This window comes from Rousettus aegyptiacus, unplaced genomic scaffold (genome assembly GCF_014176215.1).
Source record: "Rousettus aegyptiacus isolate mRouAeg1 unplaced genomic scaffold, mRouAeg1.p scaffold_m13_p_2, whole genome shotgun sequence".
Classification (NCBI taxonomy): Eukaryota; Metazoa; Chordata; class Mammalia; order Chiroptera; family Pteropodidae; genus Rousettus; species Rousettus aegyptiacus.
Window position 1 is genome coordinate 154,537,947 of NW_023416295.1, and position 21,971 is coordinate 154,559,917.

Genomic DNA, 21,971 nt, shown 5'->3' on the forward strand with positions numbered 1-21,971 from the left:
AAGAGATCTGAGAATCACAATCCCTTCAGTAATTGTTCAGACCGAGACCGCCCAAATAGAAAACACATGCTGTTTCCCCTTTGCCTGACCAATTTGGCATTCAGAGTACAAGTTTACAGGAGAAGGGCTGGGCCTTTCCAGGCAGGAACTGGAGTCAGAGGTTTGCCTGTTACTTGCTGGGAGAGAAGATCATTAGGAATGCCTTTCAGTGTGTGGGATCCTGAACCGTCTCACAGTAGCCAGGCAGCTTGGGGCAATCCAACCACAGCACATCCTCACCCCTTCAGGAATCCCGATGCAGGCCAAGTACAGCAGCACGAGGAGCATGCTGGATGCTGATGGGGACACCACCATGAGCCTGCATTCTCGAGCCTCTACTACAACCCAGCAGCCAGAGCTTGGGCACACAGGTACCCTGTCTCCCAGAGTCCAATTAGCAGATCCTTGATAAATGCATGAGATGGCCTACTCTCTTCTATGAATGTACAAAATAGAGGAAGGACAGAAAAATGTTTTCATGATTTACTATAATGTGTAATTGTTTACTTTCTACCACTTACATGCCACATATATGAACTTCTAAAAAATTAAACTCAGTATGTACACAGATGTTTGTTTTTATAAGATTCTATTACTGGCAGAATGCTTTGCATTTGAAGATGTAGGGCTTTTACTGAATAGTATAGCATATAAAGGTGAGATTGTATGTGCAATTAAAAATACATCCCTTTCCGTTCCCGCCATCCCATGAAAGCCAGAACTAATGACGTTTTATTTACCATCTGTGACCTGATCTGGAAATTTAGATTTGTAAAGCCTGCCTTTTTGTTAGTTTTGAACTCATGGTTTTAGAAAGAGGATTCCAAGCAGACACATTAACTCGCATTCTGTTATAATATTCTGCAGCTTGAAGTTGTGAGACCTTGGGCGAGTCATGTCAACATTAGCAGTTTGGTTTTATCATCTGTGAAACAAGGGGGCATTAAAGCAAATGCTTTCTAAGGTTCCCTGAACCCTGAAATTCTGTGATTTGATTATCTAATTGGTAGTCTCTGGTACAATTACATCCCATCTCCTTCCCCTTTGTTCAATTGACTCCTAGAATATTATCGAGACGATTGAATTAAATTATGAAAACATTTAATTTCAGTTACATTTAGCTTCCATCTTATGCTTTATTTCCAATAATGTACCCTGTGACATAGTAATAAAATATATATATATTTTTTAGTCAATAGAAGAGAGAATTTACATACATAAAAAAGAATCCTATTACCTGGGCAACTCAGCCAATCTAAGGCAAAAATGTGACTTGAGTTCTAGTGAAATGGTCTTACACTGTAATACAGACAGGACCAGATATGCCGCTTACTAACTGTATGATGTTGGATAAATTACTTAAATATCCTGGGGCCTCCGTTTCTTCATTTATAAAATGCTAACGAAAATAAACATGTGAATAGTGATTATTATGTACCTGGCATTTTTTTTTTTTATTTTTTTAAACACCTACAGCATCTGGTCTTCCAAGGTGGTCTCCTACTCAAGTACAAACCAGGCCTGAACCTACTTAGCTTTTGAGATCAGACGGGATCGGGTGTGTTCAGGGCGACATGACCATAAACCAGTGCCTGGTATTTTTAAAAGCACTTTATACATAGTGATTTATATTAACTTAAACTAATATTAAATCGAAGTAACAAAACCTCTCATAAATAAGGGACTATGAGTACCTAGCTTGATCAGCTATGTATAATCCTTGGTACATTTAGATATACCAAAAAACCTGTTTCTTTCAGGATTCCATTCCTCGAGGATCCCTAAAGTGTTCTGTTCAACATTTTTGTGTGCATCAGAGATGTACTCAGTGCCTGGATCTCAATGTGTTCTTTCTCTTTGACCAAATCCAGGTTCTCTTTACTTCTGTGAATCTGGACACATATCTTTCCCCCTGTTCTCTTTCATTTCTCTTTATCAAATAACTTTTAGGCTTTCTTCCTTTCCCCTATTAAACATTTCCATTCACTTTCTATTTATTAAACAAGGCTGAAACTCATTGAAGTGGCTTTCCCCCCCCCCCCTAAATTATCTAATAAACTGTGAGAGAATACTGGGGATTTTCAGCCTCCTTGATGTGAAACAAAGTGACAACTTTGGGATATTGGTTTCTGTAGCCACTACATATGTGTAATAGGATTAGATATATTTTTCTCTAATAAATCCTGTGAAGAGTCAGTGCTTGGGGCTGTGGCTTTAAGTGGCTTCCAAACTTCATTTTTTTACCATTGACTACAGCCAGAAACTCTCACCAGGATTAGTGATCAGCATGATCTGGAACAGGGTGTACAAATAAGTTCTGTTGAAGTTGGAGGGTGGAGAGGGAGGTGGAGTGGGATAAAACACTAACTAAAGCATCTGGCAACCTTTGTTGTTTAGAAGTGGAAATTGAAACAGCAGAAGTAGAGGTTACACAGCAGTGTCTTTGAGGCAAACATCTGCAAATAGTTATTTTATCCTACATGTAAAATATCTTGTTTTCATCTTACGATAAAGTAGTAGTTAGAGGAATATCACTATTGAACTCTAATTATCTCTTAGGAAAATAGATCTGATTTAATTTTGCTGATAAAAATAACAGAACAAAAATCACTCTGGGAGTTTTTTGGCAATGCAGAAGATTTAGGTTCAACATAATATTGTGGCATAATTGTGACCAGAAAAATTTAGAATTAATAAAAATAAATGATACACATTAATTTTTTATATTTTATTTTTTACATGTAAAAGTTGTGAATGTATTTTAAAAATGCGAAATGATTTGAAAGATAGTAAAAATGAAAGGTGATACCCTCATGCCCTTCCACAAACTTATACTTGGGGTCATGTTATGATGGGCCTATCACAAAGTACTGAGGATATAATTGAAAATATGATATGATCCCTGTTTATAAGAAAACGTAAAGTCTAATACAGTTCCCGATGCAGTAATCAGTGTGTTAAGGTGCCGTGATGAAAGCATGAGCATGGTACAATGGAGAGCTTGGTCACTTTCTTTTTGGTAGGGGTAAAAAAGAGCAGGAAATATTTGAGAGGAGTAACCATTGAGTTAGGTTGACTTTAAGATGTTCATCATGATATGGAAGCAGAAATGGGAGGATTTAAGGGGCTGGGAGCACTACAGGCAGACAGACACATCAGAGAATCATTGGGGGTCTTAAGAAACTTTGTGTTTCAAAGAACTATAAGCAATATGCTATGGCTGAGGTGTAGACTTGGAGAGGGGAAACTTGACAAATGGTAAGTGTGGAAAGTTAGAGAGGACCTATTATGTCATACTGAATATTCTGAGTCTAGTCAGTGGGTGAAATGAAGTCACTGAAGCATCTAAACAGGAAGTAATGTAATCAGTTTTGTGCTTTGAGAAAACCATCTAGACTACAATGAGGAAGATGAATTGAAGGAGTATGAAACTGAATGAGCTAACACTCAGATGTTGCACCAGTGTAAGCGTGAGATTAGGAGAACCTGAATCAAAACAGTATGGGAATGAGGAGGAGAAATCAGATATAAAGCATGTCAAGGAGGCAGAATTTAAAGAATTGGTGACTGGTGACAAATAGGAAGACAAGGAAAGAGAGAGCGTAGGTTAACTACGTTCCATCTGATAATACGAAGATGGTGCTGCCATTGACTGAAATAGGAACTGCAGGAAGAATAGGAAATAGGGTGATGAATTCAGGTGGAGTTTGAAATGCTTATAGGAGAAGGGGCACACAGTCGGAGTTGCCCCAAAACACTTGTGTATACAGCATGTGGACCGGAAGTGAGGATTCTGAGCTACATATTTGCATGAGAATTGTTAGCATTTAGGTAGGAATAAAACTTTTTGAGAATGAGTGATATTGCTAAGGAAGAGAACATAAAATAAAAAGACCAAAAAAAAAAAAAAAAGAGTGCCAAGGAGAGAATTTAAGAGAATGCAAAATTGAAGGGCAGAATGAGCAAGAGATTCCAATGAGAGCTACTAAGAATGAATGGTGGACAGTGTAGAAGTGACCAAGAGAGAGGCATCTAGGAAGCCAAGAGACAATAACTTCAAAAGAAATGGAAGCCAATAGTAGTGAATAATGAATTTTATAAACAATAATAAATGTTATAGAGAGTTCAAAGAAGAAGAAGGCTAAAAACAATTTATTGTTTTTGCGATAAGAAGGAAAATAGATTATTGATAACTTTTAATAGTGAGGGTTTAGAAGGTACTCATTGTTAAGTAAGAAAATAAATAAATTAAGAAATTTCCTTTCTTTCTTTCTTTTTTCTTTTTTTTTTTTTTTTTTTTGAGAGGAGGAGGCTAGCTGTAGAGACAAAAGGTAAAGTGTTAGAACTAGGGTATGATGGGCTGCATAAATTTTTTTTAAGGTCTGGCAGATTTTAACATAATTGAGCCTGCAAAAAATATAGCTATTCAATAGATAGATAGATAAAGAATAGTCAGATAGATGATAGATAGATGATAGATAGATAAATAATAGATACATAGATACAGAGATACAGAGATAGATAGATAAGAATACAGCTAGAACACTTCACAGTAATGATATACCAGGAGGAAGGAAAATGAATAACTCATAGACCAAAATTTCTGCTGAATATTAAATGTATTCCTAGCAAAAGAATATGAAAACCTATTTGGATTTAAGAAAAAAACCTTAATGATAACTTTAAGTTCCATGCTTTCTTTATTCATATTAATTATAATATTTTTTAATTTTCTCTAGATTTTTAGCTTTATTTTCTCGACTACGACATAACCCTTCATCGACGAGTCATGACATAAATTACATCAATTGATTCAGTGAATCGTTAATGCATACTTACTAAATAGCAAGCATTAGGGTAGGCACTAGGGAGACTATTTTGGGGTATTTGGAGAAGCTGGAAGGAATAATCTGAGTCAAGAATTATGAGACAATATGATGTAGTGCTATAGAATATATGTAAGATGCCACAGAATCAAATAGGAATGAATAAGTTACTGTGTTTACTCATGTGCATATTTTTGGACAAGTTGACATTTGATGTGGTCTGTAAGGCTGAGTTCAACTTATCCAGGCAGAGCAAGACAGGGCACTGGGGGACATTTCCATTGTGAGGGCCTCATGTGCAAAGATAAAAGCAAAATGGCCTCATGCAAAGTATTTATATTCTATTTGTCTTTTCCAGCTTTTAGGACCTTTTCCATCTTGGAGGCATATTAATAGACTATGTTTGATAATGTCTCATTTCTTATAGGCTCAGGAAATGGAGGTATATAAAATTTTCCCTTTCCGATGCTTGGTGAAGAGTAACTAGTTTAGCGTGACAACTCTCTTCATCCACAAAGTTTCTTATAACTACAAAGGAATTTGTATTCAAAACTTGATCTTAGCACTGTACCTTTTTACAATATAGTTGTAGTAAGAGGATACAGGAAAGGGCTGATTTTTTCCCCCTATATATATCTTATTATTTCTAGGGATGTTTGCATCAGTCCTTGGCCTGTCCACACCTTTTTCTAAACATGCCTCAGGAGATAGCGTGGGAGTTCTCGTCCAAGAAATAAAGACACAGTAAAACCGAGCCAAACTGAAGCACCTCCCAAGCAGCTTATTTTTCTTATTTTAGGGTGGGGTGGTCCCTAGAGAGACCTCATTATAATCAGGGCCACCTGAACACAGAATTTGGGAACACTGAACCCACAGTTAGAAAAAAATACTAGAGGGGGAAAACAGCATCAAAGAGAAAGAAAAAGTGAAACTAGCAACTCCAGTCTTTTCATCACGGAAGCCCGGTTTCCTAAGGAATGACTATATCTGGTATAGAAACTCCTCCCTAGGAGGGTGCTTCTCTGGATCTTTAGATAGAACAGGGAAGATTGTGAATACTGAAGGAGAAAGAGAGAGACAGAATAAAGGAGGGAGGAAGGGAGGAGAGAGAGAGAAATTCCAAATGATCATTTCTTAAAAGTTAATTTTTCAAATTATCTTTTCTTAGCATAGGATATGCTACACTTCTTTCTTATATTCTGTCCCAGAGGCAACCTTAGGAAGGATCATGTATTCATTCTTTACATGGAAGTAATTATTATTAAACAATGTCCTAATCCCTAAAGTTTATGCCCTCACTTTGCAGTAAGGATTTAAGTTCACTCTATTTTTTATCCTTTGGATAGAAAATCACATTTCTTTACCCCTAATATTATAAAAAGGAAAATAGATTTCTTAAGAAATAAGTAATTTTGGTTGATTTCATAGCTTTTCTTCTCCTTTACCTTTTTATTACTTCTAATTTTAGCCAAAAAAAAAAAAAAATGTTAATCATAAAAAGACACAGCATTTAAAAAAATTATGTCTTTTACATGTGTGTTAAAATAAATAGGTCTGAGCGGGGGTAGATGAACATATAACAGAGATATTTATATATACTAGACACATTCACTCATTCATTCATTCATTTGACATTAATTGGGCTTATCTCAGCTGGTGTTCTCATCACCTTATATCTGTAAGACAGACATAAACCAACAGAAAAAAGAAATGTATCTGATGGTAATAAGAAATATGGAAAAAAACTAAAGCCACCAAGGTAGTTGGTCCACATATGCACTTGTGTCTCTGAAATCTGGAAACATCCACCTTATTAATATTCTTGGCTATCTAGAACTTTTACAAGACAGAGTTGTGAAGAGGACAGTTAGACTCATTCTTTTATGCTCTTTTGATCTGAGATACTCTTTAAATCAATGCCTTAAGAAATCAGTAATTTCCAGGAAAATTTACACCAAACAATGTAAGCCAGCTAATCAAAAGAAATAGGATTTCTCCCAGATCTGTTTATGATTTAGAATCTCACATGTCACTCACTGTATAGAAACCAGTATGGCTAGGAGAGGAATTTAGCTGAGTCTGCCCTCTGCTGACAGAAATATTGCTCAGAAGTCTATAGATTTTTAAAAGTCAATCTATAAGTTTTAACTTTAGATAATCTTCTGTGCTTTTGTAAAAATTATATAGTTTAGGTAATATTAATTTTTCATAATTTTATTCCTTATGTATTTAATTATTCAAATATGCATTCAGCCCTTTGTGCCAGGCACTATTTTCACTACCGAAAATATAATAGTGAACAAGATAGACAAAATAACTGCTTTTTTAAAAAGAAAATCTATATTTCTAATCCAGTTGGCATACAATATTATATCAGTTTCAGGTGTACAACATGGCAATTAGACATTTATATAACTTACAAAGCGATTGCTCCAATAAGCCTAGTACCCGCTTGATTCCATATGTAGATATTATGTTATATACTATATTCTTTATGCTATACTTTACATCCCAATGACTATTTTGTAACTGTAACTATCGACTTATATTCTTAATCCCTTCCCTTTTTTTTCACCAATGCCCCAAACCTTCTCCCATCTGGCAACCAGCAGTTTGTTCCCTGTATCTATGAATCTGTTTCTGTTTTGTTTGTTTGTTTATTTTGTCCTTTAGATTTCACATGTGAATGAAGTAATATGGCATTTGTCTTCCCCTGTCTGACTTACTCCACTCAGCACAATGCCCTCTAGGTCCATCCATGTCGTTGCAGATGGCGAGATTTCATTCGTTTTTATGGCTGAGTAATAATCCATTGCATCTTCATTTTTTTGATTTTTCTTGTTGTTGTCGCTGTTCTGATTGGGTGTTTGCTGCTACTTTATATTCTAAATGTCAACTCAGTTTTCTACTTTATCGCATCTACTATTGATTCCTTCTAATATATTCTTCATTTCAGTTATTGTATTCTCCATTTCTGATTGATTCTTTTTTAATGTTTCTAGCTCATTGTTAAAATTCTCACTGAGTTTATCGACTCTTCCCTTACTTTCATTGAGAGTTCTTATAACCAGTGCTTGAACTCCGCATCTGGTAGATGTTTGTCTCCATTTTGTTTAGTTCCTTTTCTGTAGTTTTGTTCTATTTTTCATCTGGGACACGTTTCTTTGTCTCCCCATTTCGGCTGCCTCCCTGTGTTTGTTCCTATGTGTTAGGAAGAGCTTCTGTTTCCCAGCCTTAGCAGCATGGCCTTATATAGTAGGTATGCTGTGGGGCTCAGGGGTACAGTCTTCCCTGGTCACCTGAGCTGGGTGCTCCAGGTGTATCACTTTTATGGGTTTTGTGTGCCCTCTTTGGTTGCTATTTACACATCAATAGGAGGGATTACACATCAATAGGGCTGATTAGCTATGAGGACTGTACAGTGAGGGGCTGATCTTATAGAGCAGGATTCACTTTAGTAGAATTCTGGTGCCTGCCCAGTCCGTCTTTTGGGTGTTTTGTCCTTGGATGAAGCCCCAAGTGATGTTTCAGCTCAGTACAAAGCCAGACACTGGGTGTGTCAGCCTTGGGGCCTCCTGTGAGCAGACCAAATTCAGCTGCAGCCTATGCCCTACCCGAGGCCACCTGGCATGAGGCACCAAGCAATCCACAGAAGGCTGACTCCTGTGCTAGGCTTGGATGTGCCCTGAGAGACCAAGCCAGGAATCGAAGCTGGCTGCCGCTAGCGCTGGGCTTGGGGCTGCTCAGGAAGAAGTACGGGCACACAAAGGCCAGATGCTGCTTGCTTAGTTTTTGTGAACCTTTGAGAGATTTCAGCAAAGTCTGCAACATAAGCCAAGACAGGCTGTTTGTATGGAAAAGCCTCCGGAAGCGCTTGGGCGGGACTGCAAGTTGGGAGGGGCAGGGTGCCAGGAAATCACCTGGTCAGGGTGACCCATGTTGGCCAGGTTGGTGGAGACTCAGATATGGCGGCTACCTGTGTCTCCACGCTAGGAGGAGGGAGGGCTCAACAAAGGAATAGTGGGTTCTACCAGCACTTCTGTCTGGGAGATAGCTGCCCCTTCAGCCCTCACCCTGAAGCCATTGAACTGTGTGTCCCTGGTGCTTTTCAAGCAGCAGCCCCAGCGCTAGAGTTCAGAGCGAATCCCTTAGTGAGTAAGTCTGTGTGTGGGCCCTTTAAGAGAAATTCCAGGCACCTTTTATCTCACTCAGCCACAATCTCCGCTGTTTTTCATAGCCAGATGTTGTGAGAACTTCTCTTCCCAGCACTGGAATCCTGAGCTGGGAAGCTTAGTGTGGGCCTAGGACCCTCACTCCTCCAGGGAAACCTCCCTCCATAGCTGAAATAGCCTGCCCGAGTTTTAACCAGCTCACGAGGCTGTGGGAGCAGACAGTTTCACGTCTCCGCCCCTCCTATCTATCCCCAGGTAGCTTCTCCTGTATGTCCTTAGGTGTAGGATTTCTGTTCAGCTAGACGTCAGGCAATTTTCAATGATGGTTGTTCTGTAGTTTACTTATAATTTTGGTGTGGTCGTGATAGGAGGCAAGCACACACAGCATTTACCTATTTCGCCATCTTAACTGGAAATCAAGATCACTGTTTTAATGGAAAATATATTCAAGGAGGAGAAGATAGACAAAAACAAAGAAAAAACAGGAACATAAAACTTAATCTTATTTTTAAAAAACATACATGATGCGGTGATGTGCAAGAGATGGAAGCATGGATCTCTCCCAAGGATGTGCCATTTAAACCAAAAGCAAAGTGATGGGAAGTAGCCTACTAATAACCCATCTGAGGCTTAATTAATGTAGGGATAGAGGAGGAGCTAACACAAAGGTACTAAGACAGGGACAAGCTTGTTTGTTCCAAGGGTAAATAGGGGCCACTGTGAGTAAAGCATTTGAGTGTGAGTAGCAAGCGATGAAAGAATTAGGTAGAGTACAGATGAAGAATACTTTTGTAGAATTTTATTCCAATAAAGCTATTGGAAGTATTTAAGTTGTAAATTTCTAGTTTTTAAAAGAAAAATCTGAGTTTTTGTGAAAAATGATTTGGATTTTATTCTAATTTAATATGGGCCATTGAACGTTTTTATAAAGGAGGTGATTATTAACACAAAATAAGATTTGCATTTTAAAATATATTGCTATCTGCTCCATGATTTTTACTTATTTTCCCTACTAGATTATAAGTTCTATAGGATAGTAATAAGATTTTCTATTTCTATACTAACTTGCCACTTATCATTCCCTATTTGGAAATAATATTTAGCACAAATCTCTGTACCTAGAATGTATTATGTAAGGGACTTTTCTAATGAGGACATGAATTTAATTTTCTTTAATCTTTCTGTTTTTGAGCCTGATTTGAATTCCCAATGAAGTAAAACTCACAGGTCATAAAGAGATCAGTTTGTTTGAAGGTTTCTCTCTCCCTTTGTTTCATTTTAATCACAATTCTAGATGCTACATGCACCTGATTAGGGTTCATCCTTGTCAGATAGCTCAGGTCATTTAGATTTATAGCTGACCTCACTAGGTGAAGGGTTTACTTTCCACTAAGTGGAGCCCCTAAAATTACCACAAGGCAAACTCGGGGGCGGGGGAGGCGGGCCCAAGGGATATTTTGTACAGCTTTTTTTTTTTAACTACTTAATTGGCTCAAAATTGAAATAGCATGGATCCATCCTTGAGAAATTGATGATTGTGTTTCATTATAATCCTTTTTTTTGGTAGAGATATAATTCAAATGAATGAACAAAAAATATAAAAGAGGGATTTTCAATGAAGAAATCCCAGAAGAAGCAGTAAAACGATCATATCTCATCGATTTGCAATTTGCTTTTTAGATGAAGTATATATAGAACTTGGGGTGGGGAGGATGTTTTGCAAAAGTAACAAGAAATTAATTTCATCTCTTCTCTAATGATGTGAAAAGTTATTGCTTCTTAAGACATTTCATGAGTATAATGAATTTTGACCAAAAAAAAAAAATGTTATATAAACAGCCATATAAAGATAATGGTAATGCATAACTTGATTCAGTGCAAGTAGGACTGGGTGGGTATGGAGGATAGAAATGGGTGGGGCTGGCGAAAGAATCTAGTAAAGAGATTTGGCATGGAGCCTTATGGCAGACAATGTTTCTGAGGACAGAAGGAAAGTTATCTAGCCCCTGATGACTGTTATCCTGCAGAATATGTTCTTTCCCAGCATAAAGTCCTTTCACTTGCTTGCTGCTGACATAGATCCAATAGGGAAAAAAAGCAAAACTCTGCCTTTTCTTTTGTTCTCTGTAGAGCACCAGCTTCCCTCTTCAGCTTGGCGTCCAGTGGCCCTGACCCTGCTGACCTTGTGCCTGGTGCTGTTGATCGGCCTGGCAGCCCTGGGGCTTGTGTGTAAGTCTGTGCTCTGACTTGGGGGAAGACCTTGGGTTCCAAGGTTTGTCCAGGAAGAGAAATACTTGTTATGGATATATATATATATATTTTAACTTTAATTCTAGAGCCTGTGTATAATTCAATGTGCCTTAAAGTACCTATTTAAATGATGAGTAGTGGAAGAGGCATTAAAATGCAGTACTCACTTGCCAGCTAGACTTTTATATCGTTTGAGATAAGAAGGTTTTTGTTGGCTTATTTATATGCTAATATTTAAAATCAACGATTTTAAATGAATGTATGCTTTGGCCCTCTTCCACTTCACAAAAGAGTAGAGGGAGTGGTTTTTGCTCTTAGCATGACTAGTTGAGTAGGCTAATGTGGAGAGATTTCATTTATACCCTACTCAATACTAGGACAGATCAGGTCCTTAATCACTATAATATTTTTCCAAAAATCCAGAAAGTTATAGAATTATTTTGGAAAAACTTGTGAAAATCAAACAAGGAAACAACACATATGTACAAGTCTTTAAATTTCAGACTAGTAAGGACAAGCTCAGAAATGTAAAAAAGGAAGTGTGTGAACTTACTTGTTTCACCAGATCGAGACCCACAGCAATGCTTCTGAAACAGTCGAAGAAGACGGTTCAGGTGAAAGGTTACATAGAAAAACAGGTTTTAATATTAACATTTTGGTTATTATTGGAAATTCTGGAACTTTTGTTTGCAATTTAAAAGGTTAAAATTTTAAAAATTATATTTATTAGTGTTCTATCCTGACCTCAAAAATTTGACTTCATTTTCATGTAACTATTGTTTTAGCCACCATTCTTTTTAGGAATAGAAAGTAACTTTCATAATTCATAAACATTTATCTACTTAGATTTAGAAACCTGGAATTTAAACCTAAGTGTTGAAATTTTCTAGCCAAATAATGTTAAAGAAGTTACTTATTCTCACTGAACCCAATTACAAATCTATAAACATATAGAAATGATAATATGACTAATTTAGTGACTGCATAAGATAATGTATGAGGCATTATAAATACTCAATGTAATAAACTGAAATGTGGCTTCAGGTTGAGTACTGGTTTGAGAATATATACAAAAATATTCATGGAGCAGTATATATTGTTAAGGAATTTATTCCTGACATTAGAGATTGTTGTTATGACTTCACATTTTCAGACAGGGAAATAGAGAAATTAATTTGTTATGTACTATAGTCCAAACTCGAATATAGGCAATATGAGTTGTCCAAGTCTGAGATCATAAACAATACACTGTTTTGTCTTCCCTATATGTAGAAAATAGAAATGAAGAAATAAGCTGTCCAGTCTGACTTGGTAACTTGGGTTAGTTTTTCAGTACTACCAGCTCTCCAATAGTCAGCAAGATAGTATTTCTGAAAAGGAAGAAAGATTGGGGAATCTCTCCCGAAACCTGCAATCTCTCCAAACCCAGAATAAGAAACTTGTAGAAACTCTGCAGCATGTGGCTGAGAAACTCTGTCGTGAGCTCTATAACAAAACTGGAGGTGAGTGAGTCCTCATCGCTAAGCCCCCCACTGAGCTCGAGATGTCTGTCAATATAGGCTGACTTTCTCATTAGTGTCCCTGGGAACCACTGAATTAATTAACTAGTTGTATTATTTAACTAGTTGCTTGGCAAACTGAATAAAGAGTTTGGACATCCAGATCATCTTCAGTTATTGAGATTATTTAGTTCAGATACATCTGTGTTATAATACATGAAGGAATTCAAATTCTGACATTTTAAATAAAAACAATTAAATTTAAATAACCAAAACAACAGTACAAGTAAATAAAATACAGGGCTATTCCTCAATTTACCTTGGCACATAGAGACAAACAGTAGTCTGCATTTGATAATGCATTTACAAATTATTTCCCATTAAGAAGTAAACGAATTTATAATTATAGTTCTCGGATTTTAAAAATCATATAGGGATCAGGTTTTAAATGCCAATAAACTGAATTAAATTGCAGTTCTTTTAATTCAGTATGACTTGTCTAGATACCAAAAATTTGCCTTTTAATGAGAACTGCCTATCACGACAATGCTAATGTTTTTTTGATAAACACTGCTGCACAAGGCTAGAAGAATCATGTCATTCCTGTGTCTTCTTTTCTCCTATCCTTTTTGTGTTCGATAGTGCCCATCTCTATTCAAGTCAGCCTTCCCTTCTGTTCTCTTCCTCATGCATGCACTGGAGCAACATTTATTTCTAGGTCTTCCATTTTTCTTTTTCGTTTAGGGAATCGAAATTAGGATTACATCTCTTCATCTTCCAGACATGTACCACTTCCCACACTAACCAGACACCCCGATTGCATGGTTACCCAGTGAATAATATCAATAGGTTCACTTCCACTTTCCTAAGTATTTTTTCCCACATGACTAGTGATCTCAATTTTATTGAGAAATAATTGACAAATATAATGGTATATATTTAATGGTGAGATGATTTGATATACACATACATTAAGCAAATGTCAAGATCAAGATAATCAATACATTACCAATTCGCAAAGTTTTTTCCCCTTCTTTTTTTCTCATGTTTCTGATTGTCCCAGCTCGCTTGAAACTTTTTCAGTTTTAGCACTAAAAAGTCCTGAATTCTGAGAAACACTAGATTTTAGACATACAAGAGTGGTTGGTCAACCTAAATATAAACTATGAGAGGGTAATTAATTCTATAGAAATAAAGTAAATAAAGGGGATTAAGACTTCACAGATGGTGGGTTGCAAATTTAAATAGGAATGCCATAAAATCCTAAAATGATAGTATAGGAACAAAGATTTGGAGAGTTGAGGGAATTACATTTGTGGAAATACAATAAGCCTTGTAGGGGAAACAAGAAGTACAAAAACCTTAAGACATGAATTTATCTGGGTATCCAAGGTATAATGAGCCTGTGTGCCTGGAGCAGAGCGAGGGAGTATTTATGGCATTAGGGAACATTGTAAGGGGTTTGGCTTTTATTTTCAGCAAAATGATGTTTCATGACAAGATCTTAAATAGAAGAAACACAGATCTGACAAAAATTTTTAAAGGCTAAGTCTGCAAATCTGTTGAAAATGGACTGGAAAAGTGAAAGATAGAAACAGAAATCACATAAGATACGCCTGCAGCAGGAATCCAGGAGAGAGAGGATGGTTCCTCAAACCATCAATGGAGATGAATACACGATGAAATAAAATGGACTATGAAAGAAAAAAGGGGCAAAGACATCTTCAGAGTTTTGGAGCAAAGCAGCTAGAAGTATAAAGATGTAATCAAGTGAAATGGGCAGGAATTCTGAGGTTATACAGGGGAAGGTTAGAAACCAGGAATGCTGTTTGGGGCATGCTTAATTTGAAATATAATTTAGATATCGTAGTGGAGATATGAATAGTCAGTTTCGTATATAAGAAAGATCTGGGCCAGAGATATAAACTGACTTACAAAGAAGTCTCCTAAATTATTTATTTATTTAAAATTTTGTTTTACCTTACGAATTATTTCAACTATACAGAAAACTACAAATGATGATATAATACCCACTTGTGTACAGACCACTCAGAGTTTAACATGTTAATCTTTTGACACTAGATTATTGGTGAAATAAAGACATTTTAATGGAATTATTGAGTTCCCATCCCACCATTTACCCACAAGGGACCTGGTTATAGGTCCACAGCTCTCAAAGGGCCAAGGCCATATTCTCATATAAGTATTAAAACTATGGCTCTCAGGATCTAGTTCCTATATTTATAACCACTACTCATGCAGTTCATCTCACTCTTGACCTATGCACTTACTTCTCTAACGTTGATGTCCATCTTGATTTCTAATACATGGGGATTTATCATTCTAATTCATGCTTGGCTTTGTATTTGTGTAATTTTTTCTAAAATTGTATTTACTTGTGTTTAGAATAAGAAAAGAGTCTATATCCTATTGGTATACATTGCATTTAAAAATCATATTAAAGGATTTTGAGGAAGAAAATGATAGAACTTCAAATGTTTATTAAGTACAATGCATATTGAGTTTCCGAACATACGAAAAGTTCTTTATGAAACAGTATTCTCTCTGTATGCTGAATTGCATAAGGCAAAGGGCAAGAAATTCTGATCATTCTTTGCTAGAGTTCATATCCATGAAAGCAGGTAGTATCTGTTTCAATTCCCCTTGTATGCTCAGTATCAATTATAATTCAAGGCATAGAGTGGGTGCTTTGTAAACATTTGTGGCTATCATAGCCTGGGCAATTAAATATCTAAGAGAAAGTGAACCCATTCTTTATTGGATCATCAAATACTACGTAATTTCAAGCATGGAAAAACTGCAAATCTGGGTAGAAAATAACATTAAAATTGGTTTCTTTCCAAGAGCACAGATGTAGCCCTTGCCCAGAAAAATGGAAGTGGCAAGGGGACAAATGCTACCAGTTCTATAAAGAGAGCAAGAATTGGCAAGGCTGTGACTATTTCTGCATTGCCGAGAACTCGACCATGCTGAAGATTAACACACAAGAAGTGCTGGTAAGGTCCTGAGTTTTTGTCAGTGTTTGAAGTGTTCTCAAAAATGGGACTTTAACCAGAGAAAGTTAAATACCATATGATTTCACTTATATGTGGAGCCTAAAGAACAAAAGAAACAAACAAACTAAATGAAAACAGACTCATAGATATGGGGGAAAAAATGGTGTTTGCCAGAGGGGAGAGGGGTTGAAGGACTGGAGGAAAAACATGAAGGAATGAAGAAGTACAAATTAGTAGTTACTAAACAGTCACGGAATGTAGAGTACAACATAAAACAACAACAACAACAACAACAACAAAACTCTAGGGGTGGCACCATAGTGTAGTGTTTAACAAGCCTGCTTTACACGCAGAAGGCCCTGGGTTCACGTCGCAGGTGGAGCCATGGACCATGCCCCAGGTGTGCCAGGCCCCCCGGAGTATACACTAGGGGTGCCAGGCCCCAGGTGTGACAGGCCCATGGTGGGGGGGCAGACCCTGGGTGCACGCTGCAAGCGCATGAGAGTAGATGCCTTGCCTTCAGAAATCCAGTTCTTAAAGGGAAAACGGCAACATCCATAAGTCGGGGGTGGAAATGGGGGGGAACAATTAAAGAGGGGAAAAAGAAAGAAAAAACATAAAAAGCTATACAAGAAGAGTCTCAGGAGTTGAGGTTCAGACTCTCCTACTTATTGCAATCAGGAACACACGTACAGACACACAGATGTAATATATATGAAACAAAATTTTTCTCTTCTTCCTAGTCTGAGACATATATCATTTTTCCAAATTCTTTTATTTATTTGTTTATTTTTTAACCTATATATATATTTTTTGCATTAAAATATATTCATTATTCTTTTCCCCTTCCTGGTCAGTCCCTTCCACATGTATTTATAAAGGTTACTTCTGCATTCCCTCATTTTTCCTTTCATAGTCTTCCATTTCCCAGAATCACTCCACATCTTTTTGTAAATCTGCCTTCTGTATTTTTTGTAACAATCTTAGTGACTTGAAAATAATGGGCTATTTATCAATCTTGGTTGATGTGATTCTTGGCTTTAGAATATCAGTATATATTCCAAGTTTAGTAAAACAAAATAAATTCTTTAACTTGGACAAATTCACTGATCTTGGCACAAACACTTTTCTCTTAAGCGTGCTTTCATCTAGGTAAGGCAGGACTAGTGTTGTTCTCATATTAAAAGTGTTGGTTGGCCCAACACATCTTTGTATACATATATTATAATATCTCTAAAGCTAAAGGTTTTCTTGTGTGTCTTTCACAGGAGTTTGCCATGTCTCAGAGCTACAGTGAGTTTTTCTACTCCTATTGGACAGGGCTATCCCGCAGTGGTAGTAGCAAGGGCTGGCTGTGGATAGATGGAGCCCCTTACAACTCTGAACTGTAAGCCTTCAGAATATTTTGTGGGAAAGGCTTTAATAGAGACATATTGCTTGGGTGACAGAGTTCAACAATTTGGTTCAACAAGTATTAATGAAACATCTGCTTTGTATTGGAAACTAAGTTTGCGGGAGAATGCTTAACGATGTATAAAACATTGCTCTGAAATGGCTTATAAAGCAGCGAGGGAGGCAGATACAAAGTATCAGTAAAATAATAGAAAAAGTTCTTTGTCTGGTTGCTTTTAGAAATTTTTATTTCAGGGCCTGAAGTTTCTTGGAGCATTAAAAGTGTCTGCAATTCACTCAAGGAGAGAAAGAGAAAGAAGAGCAGAGGAGAGGAGAGGAGAGGAGAGGAGAGGAGAGGAGAGGAGAGGAGAGGAGAGGAGAGGAGAGGAGAGGAGAGGAGAGGAGAGGAGAGGAGAGGAGAGGAGAGGAGAGGAGAGGAGAGGGAGAGATCTTTTATGAATGAATAAACTGAAGCCCAGGTCCTAATGGTGACCTGCCTAAAGTCACAAAACTCCACAACTTGTCAATACCCAGAGAGAGCATAAGACCTCAGAGTTCTTGGCTTTCTGTGCACTGAAATGGAGAGCACATCTTTAAAAACATAGTCTTTAAAATCTTTTTAAAATCTCTGAGAGTAGATTTATTGATGACATAAAGGGTGCTATTATCAAAAATTAGTTTTACTTATATGAGTATTTAGATGGAATTGTGCATGGTATCCTTTGAAACAGGCAAATGCAATGTCTGTATCAAAATATATTATCATTTAAGGCCGTGTTTGAACAGACACCTTTCTTCTCTATACACCATATAGGATTTATTCTCCCAGGAAATAGGACATATTCAATGTAATTGTTATTATTTTACAGTTAGGTAAACTGAGTAGATAATTTTTAAGTAAGCTAAAGGTATATAATTTTCAGATGACAATAAAATTACTTGTTAATTTTGGATTATAGCACGTACCATAGTATTAGTTAAAAAAAGTTTTTGTTGTTTTGGCTAACTTGACGCTTCTAAGAAACTGAGGGGCTGAAAAGAAAGAACTTGGTGGCTCCATCTTTCCAGCAAACTTATCCTGGGCATTTATTTTTTAATTTTTATCAAGCTAGGAATACTTCCTGCGTACTTTCTGGGTACTGAATATTTCATTTTAGAAATAGACTAATATTAACATTTTATTTTTTTTTTAAGATTTGAGATAATTATAGATTTTACAATCCTAAGAAGCAGAGACTGTGTGACCATCCTCAATGGAAAGGCCTTCTCAAAGGACTGCAAAGAGCTGAGGCGATGTGCATGTGAAAAAATGGCGGCCACAGTCAAGCTAGAGAAACTGCCTGAGCTTCTTTGAACAATTACACGGAAGCGATTGACTAGCTATGACTACGACTTTGGGCTTTCTTCAGAGAAACTGAAGATCAGAACAAAAGTTGCACTTGTAATACTTTGGTTTCAGTTCCTGTCCTCCTCTCTCCCCCCATTTGATCCATGTTTCTACAACAATTCAACAAAAAGATTGCGCCGAGCAAGGTCGATGCAAGGGATATTGAGACATTGGGAAATATAAGGAAAAAAAAAATCAGAAAGGCAATCATTTGACTGGCACAAGAAGGATTTTCATGTTTCCTGCTTAGGTTCATCAGCAGTTCCGAGGATGGGTTCATGCACATGCTTACCAGTCACAAAGAAGTCCTGATTACACCATCCACCAGTCTCGGAAACCCATAAAGTTGAAATCCACTTTCTTGACTTAGAAATTACTTTCTAGTATTCTTTCCTCTCAAGATCTACTATTGTCTCCTTGTTCCCATGTCTTCCTTAATATTTAGAGAAGGGAAAATAAGTAGAGGAAATAAGTGTATGTAACAACCTTTGTTCTAACAGTCAAGTAGTCCAGGAGAAATTAGCAATCATTCCTTATACTGTGCTACCAAATACACAACTAATTCTTTTGGTTTACTTTAATTCAAACCTTTCCCAATCTTTCAATAAAGCCTCCATCTGCTACATCTTTGGCCTACTTCCCAATGGAATAATTCTCTTTATTATAATCTTATTCATTCTCTTATAATCTCTTTATTATAAACTTTTTACAAATATACCTCCCGTATCCATTTAAGACTCCAATGATTGTCACCCTCCCCTAGGAATTTCTTCAAGGAAAGAAATATTCTCAACTCAGTTCCATATCAGAATTACTATCCCTGATGCTTCCTTCAGAGAGATTGAAAACCAGGACAAAAGTCGGTCTATTTATGTGCGTCTGGACTATTTTGGTTTCAGTTCCTATTTTCTTCCATTTGATCCATATTTATACCTGCAGGTACTGAATATTTAATAATAATAAATGTAAATAATGTGAACTGAGTATGATTTTAAAATGGATTTGTGATTTGGGGGGAAATTCTGCATGGAGATGCTCTTCAAAATATGATAGCAGTCAGTGTTTTGGTTGTTTGTGCCTTACTGAGAGTTTGTGGGGACTCTACAAGAGTACTAATTATATGATTATTTGAAGAAAATAAGAAATCTTTGAGATGCACACTGTCTTCAAGCAGATGGTCCTAACTCTTTCAAAAAATGAAATCCTTTGAGGTAAGGTTACGTCATCAGCACATGGCTAAAGGTGAGTCAACTGCACTGTAGTGGGGCAAGTTATCCAATCAGGTCACGGACAGTGGGAGGCTATGACATTTGCATACATAGCCGGCTTCCTCTGTGGGTGTCCCTTTCTCAGAATGACCATATGCACAACTATAACAGGGGTCATGGCAAATAACGCTGTCACAAACACTGACTTTGTTTATAGATAAATCCATTTTAGGGATTTAACCCTAGGAAAAAATAATTTGTCATAAATCTTTAGTTTCAACAGTGGAAACGGATGGTTTAGTTTTATTTTCAGTAAACATCTATCTTATGGTAAAATAACATTAAGTTACCAAACATATTATAAAGAGAAAACTTTTGTATTCATTTTCATTACTATGTCACTTTTCAATTACTAGTTTCAGATTTCTTCTTCCTGAATTTTTCTTTCAATTTTCTATGGATTAGCTAGGTACTTTCTTTAGTATTGAACAAATTTTGTGTTAATTTATTGTGTTGTACAAAGAGAATTGCATTTGTGATCATAAAATGAAAGTATGAGATCCCTTATTTTGATTTATTTTTGAAAAAATCACTTTAAGAAGTTTATTAAGTATAAAATAAAAATATTTCTAATTTCCTCATGGTGTTACACGTAGCTGAAATTAGGTAAATGCAAAATTAGTTTCCTAATCTAAACCGTAATATAAAATTTAAGAGGTGTTAAAAACATGCAAAAAAAGGAGTAGGAATTTAGTGTTTGTTTTTGTTTTTGTTTTTTAAATAGAGGAGCACAAACAAACATAAACAACCTTTTTTAAAGACCTGTATTCATGAACAAGTTGTAGAGAGTACCTACATTGGGGAGCAGTGGATATTACCTTATATTTTCTATGTTGAGGTCTGATATTTAATGCACACAAATAATATAATAAGCACATAACAAGAAATGTAGATTAGGCCTTTAGTTAAGCAAGTAAGTGTTACTTAAGTCTTGCTACTGAAGAAAGAAAATATGGTTAGTATGAGAAAAGTCAAAAGACTTCGTGGTCTAACTTGTAAAATAGAGATATGGCACACAAGTTTTGATCCTTGGCACCCTACATAACTAAAGTCTAGTTCAGGGTTGGATGACAAGTATCTCTTAAATGACATTGTTTTAGTTAGGGTCTAGCTGGTCTGGAAAGTGAGCGTTGAGTAGTATTCTCATTTCAATCTGCAACCTTAGGGAAAGTGTCATTTTAAGGAGTGAGGAAGGAAAAAAAAATAGCACTTATTTGACATTTTTGGCTGTACTTGAGCTTATTTTTCCTCACTTTTACGCTTGATAATCCCCTCACCTGTGTAACAAGACACACAACATTGATCACAATATGAGCAAATATTTCAAAAAACAGGAGTATGACACAACATTCTCTCTACAACATTTTTAAAATGTTTAAGACTGAAAAATAATAACGTGAATTTGAAAATGTGATTTGATGAGAACAAATGTCCATTGGGAATCCAAGAGGGCAGCACTCCATAAATTGGTTTTTTAGCATGAAAAGACTTTTATTCTTTAGGCTCTGTGTGTACTTAGGTAATTCCAAAGAAATTGCAGGAAAAGTCAAATGAGGAACATGACTTTTCCTGGTAGACTTGAGTTCCCAAGGGTACACAATGAGCTATTTCTTTTCTTGTAGATATTGAACTAGCTCTTAAAACTTATCAACAGGAAACAGGTCATGAGCCCTGTAACAGCAGGAAGTATGAGAAGTGTAATAGGAGCTTTTACTTTGGAGATATAAACAGATCATGAAATAAGTAGAAAAGTTTAGTAGATTGCCTCAGGATTCACCTTAATATTTGGCAGTGAACTATTTTGTAAAGGGATTCTTGTCATTTTTGAAGAATAAAAACAGCAGCACAATATGATTTAAATTGTACTTTTAAAATAACTTTTTTACAAGTTTCATTGTATAAACAATTTTTAGAATTTAATAATATTATTATTCTATCAATTTTACTATTTGACTGTTTTTTTCCTTATTGCACACAATGTACTTTAATCATACTCCATTACAAAGGTTCTTTACATTTGTAAGACAGTTTTATGTCATTTTTTCTTTCCTTTTTCTTTTTTTTAAAGCTATTTGGAACTCAGTAAGATGAATCAAGGTACCCAATTCATTATTGGTGGGA

The 21,971-nt window shown here is 36.3% G+C and overlaps 1 protein-coding gene across 2 annotated transcripts; it reads left to right on the top strand.

The window, feature by feature from the left end:
* The first annotated feature begins 64 nt into the window (after positions 1-64).
* On the top strand, positions 65-21,956 carry CLEC1A (C-type lectin domain family 1 member A). Of its 2 annotated transcripts, XM_016128882.2 has the most exons (6): positions 65-410; positions 11,168-11,266; positions 12,613-12,789; positions 15,652-15,803; positions 17,072-17,190; positions 18,390-21,956. In XM_016128882.2, exons 1-6 carry the CDS (start codon positions 296-298, stop codon positions 18,547-18,549), a joined length of 822 nt encoding a protein of 273 aa, XP_015984368.2. In that variant the 5' UTR covers positions 65-295; the 3' UTR covers positions 18,550-21,956. The 2 variants fall into 2 exon arrangements, with proteins under 2 accessions (XP_015984368.2, XP_015984367.2); XM_016128881.2 differs by lacking the exon at positions 65-410 and having other exon boundaries at positions 7,642-11,266.
* The last annotated feature ends 15 nt before the right edge of the window (positions 21,957-21,971 follow it).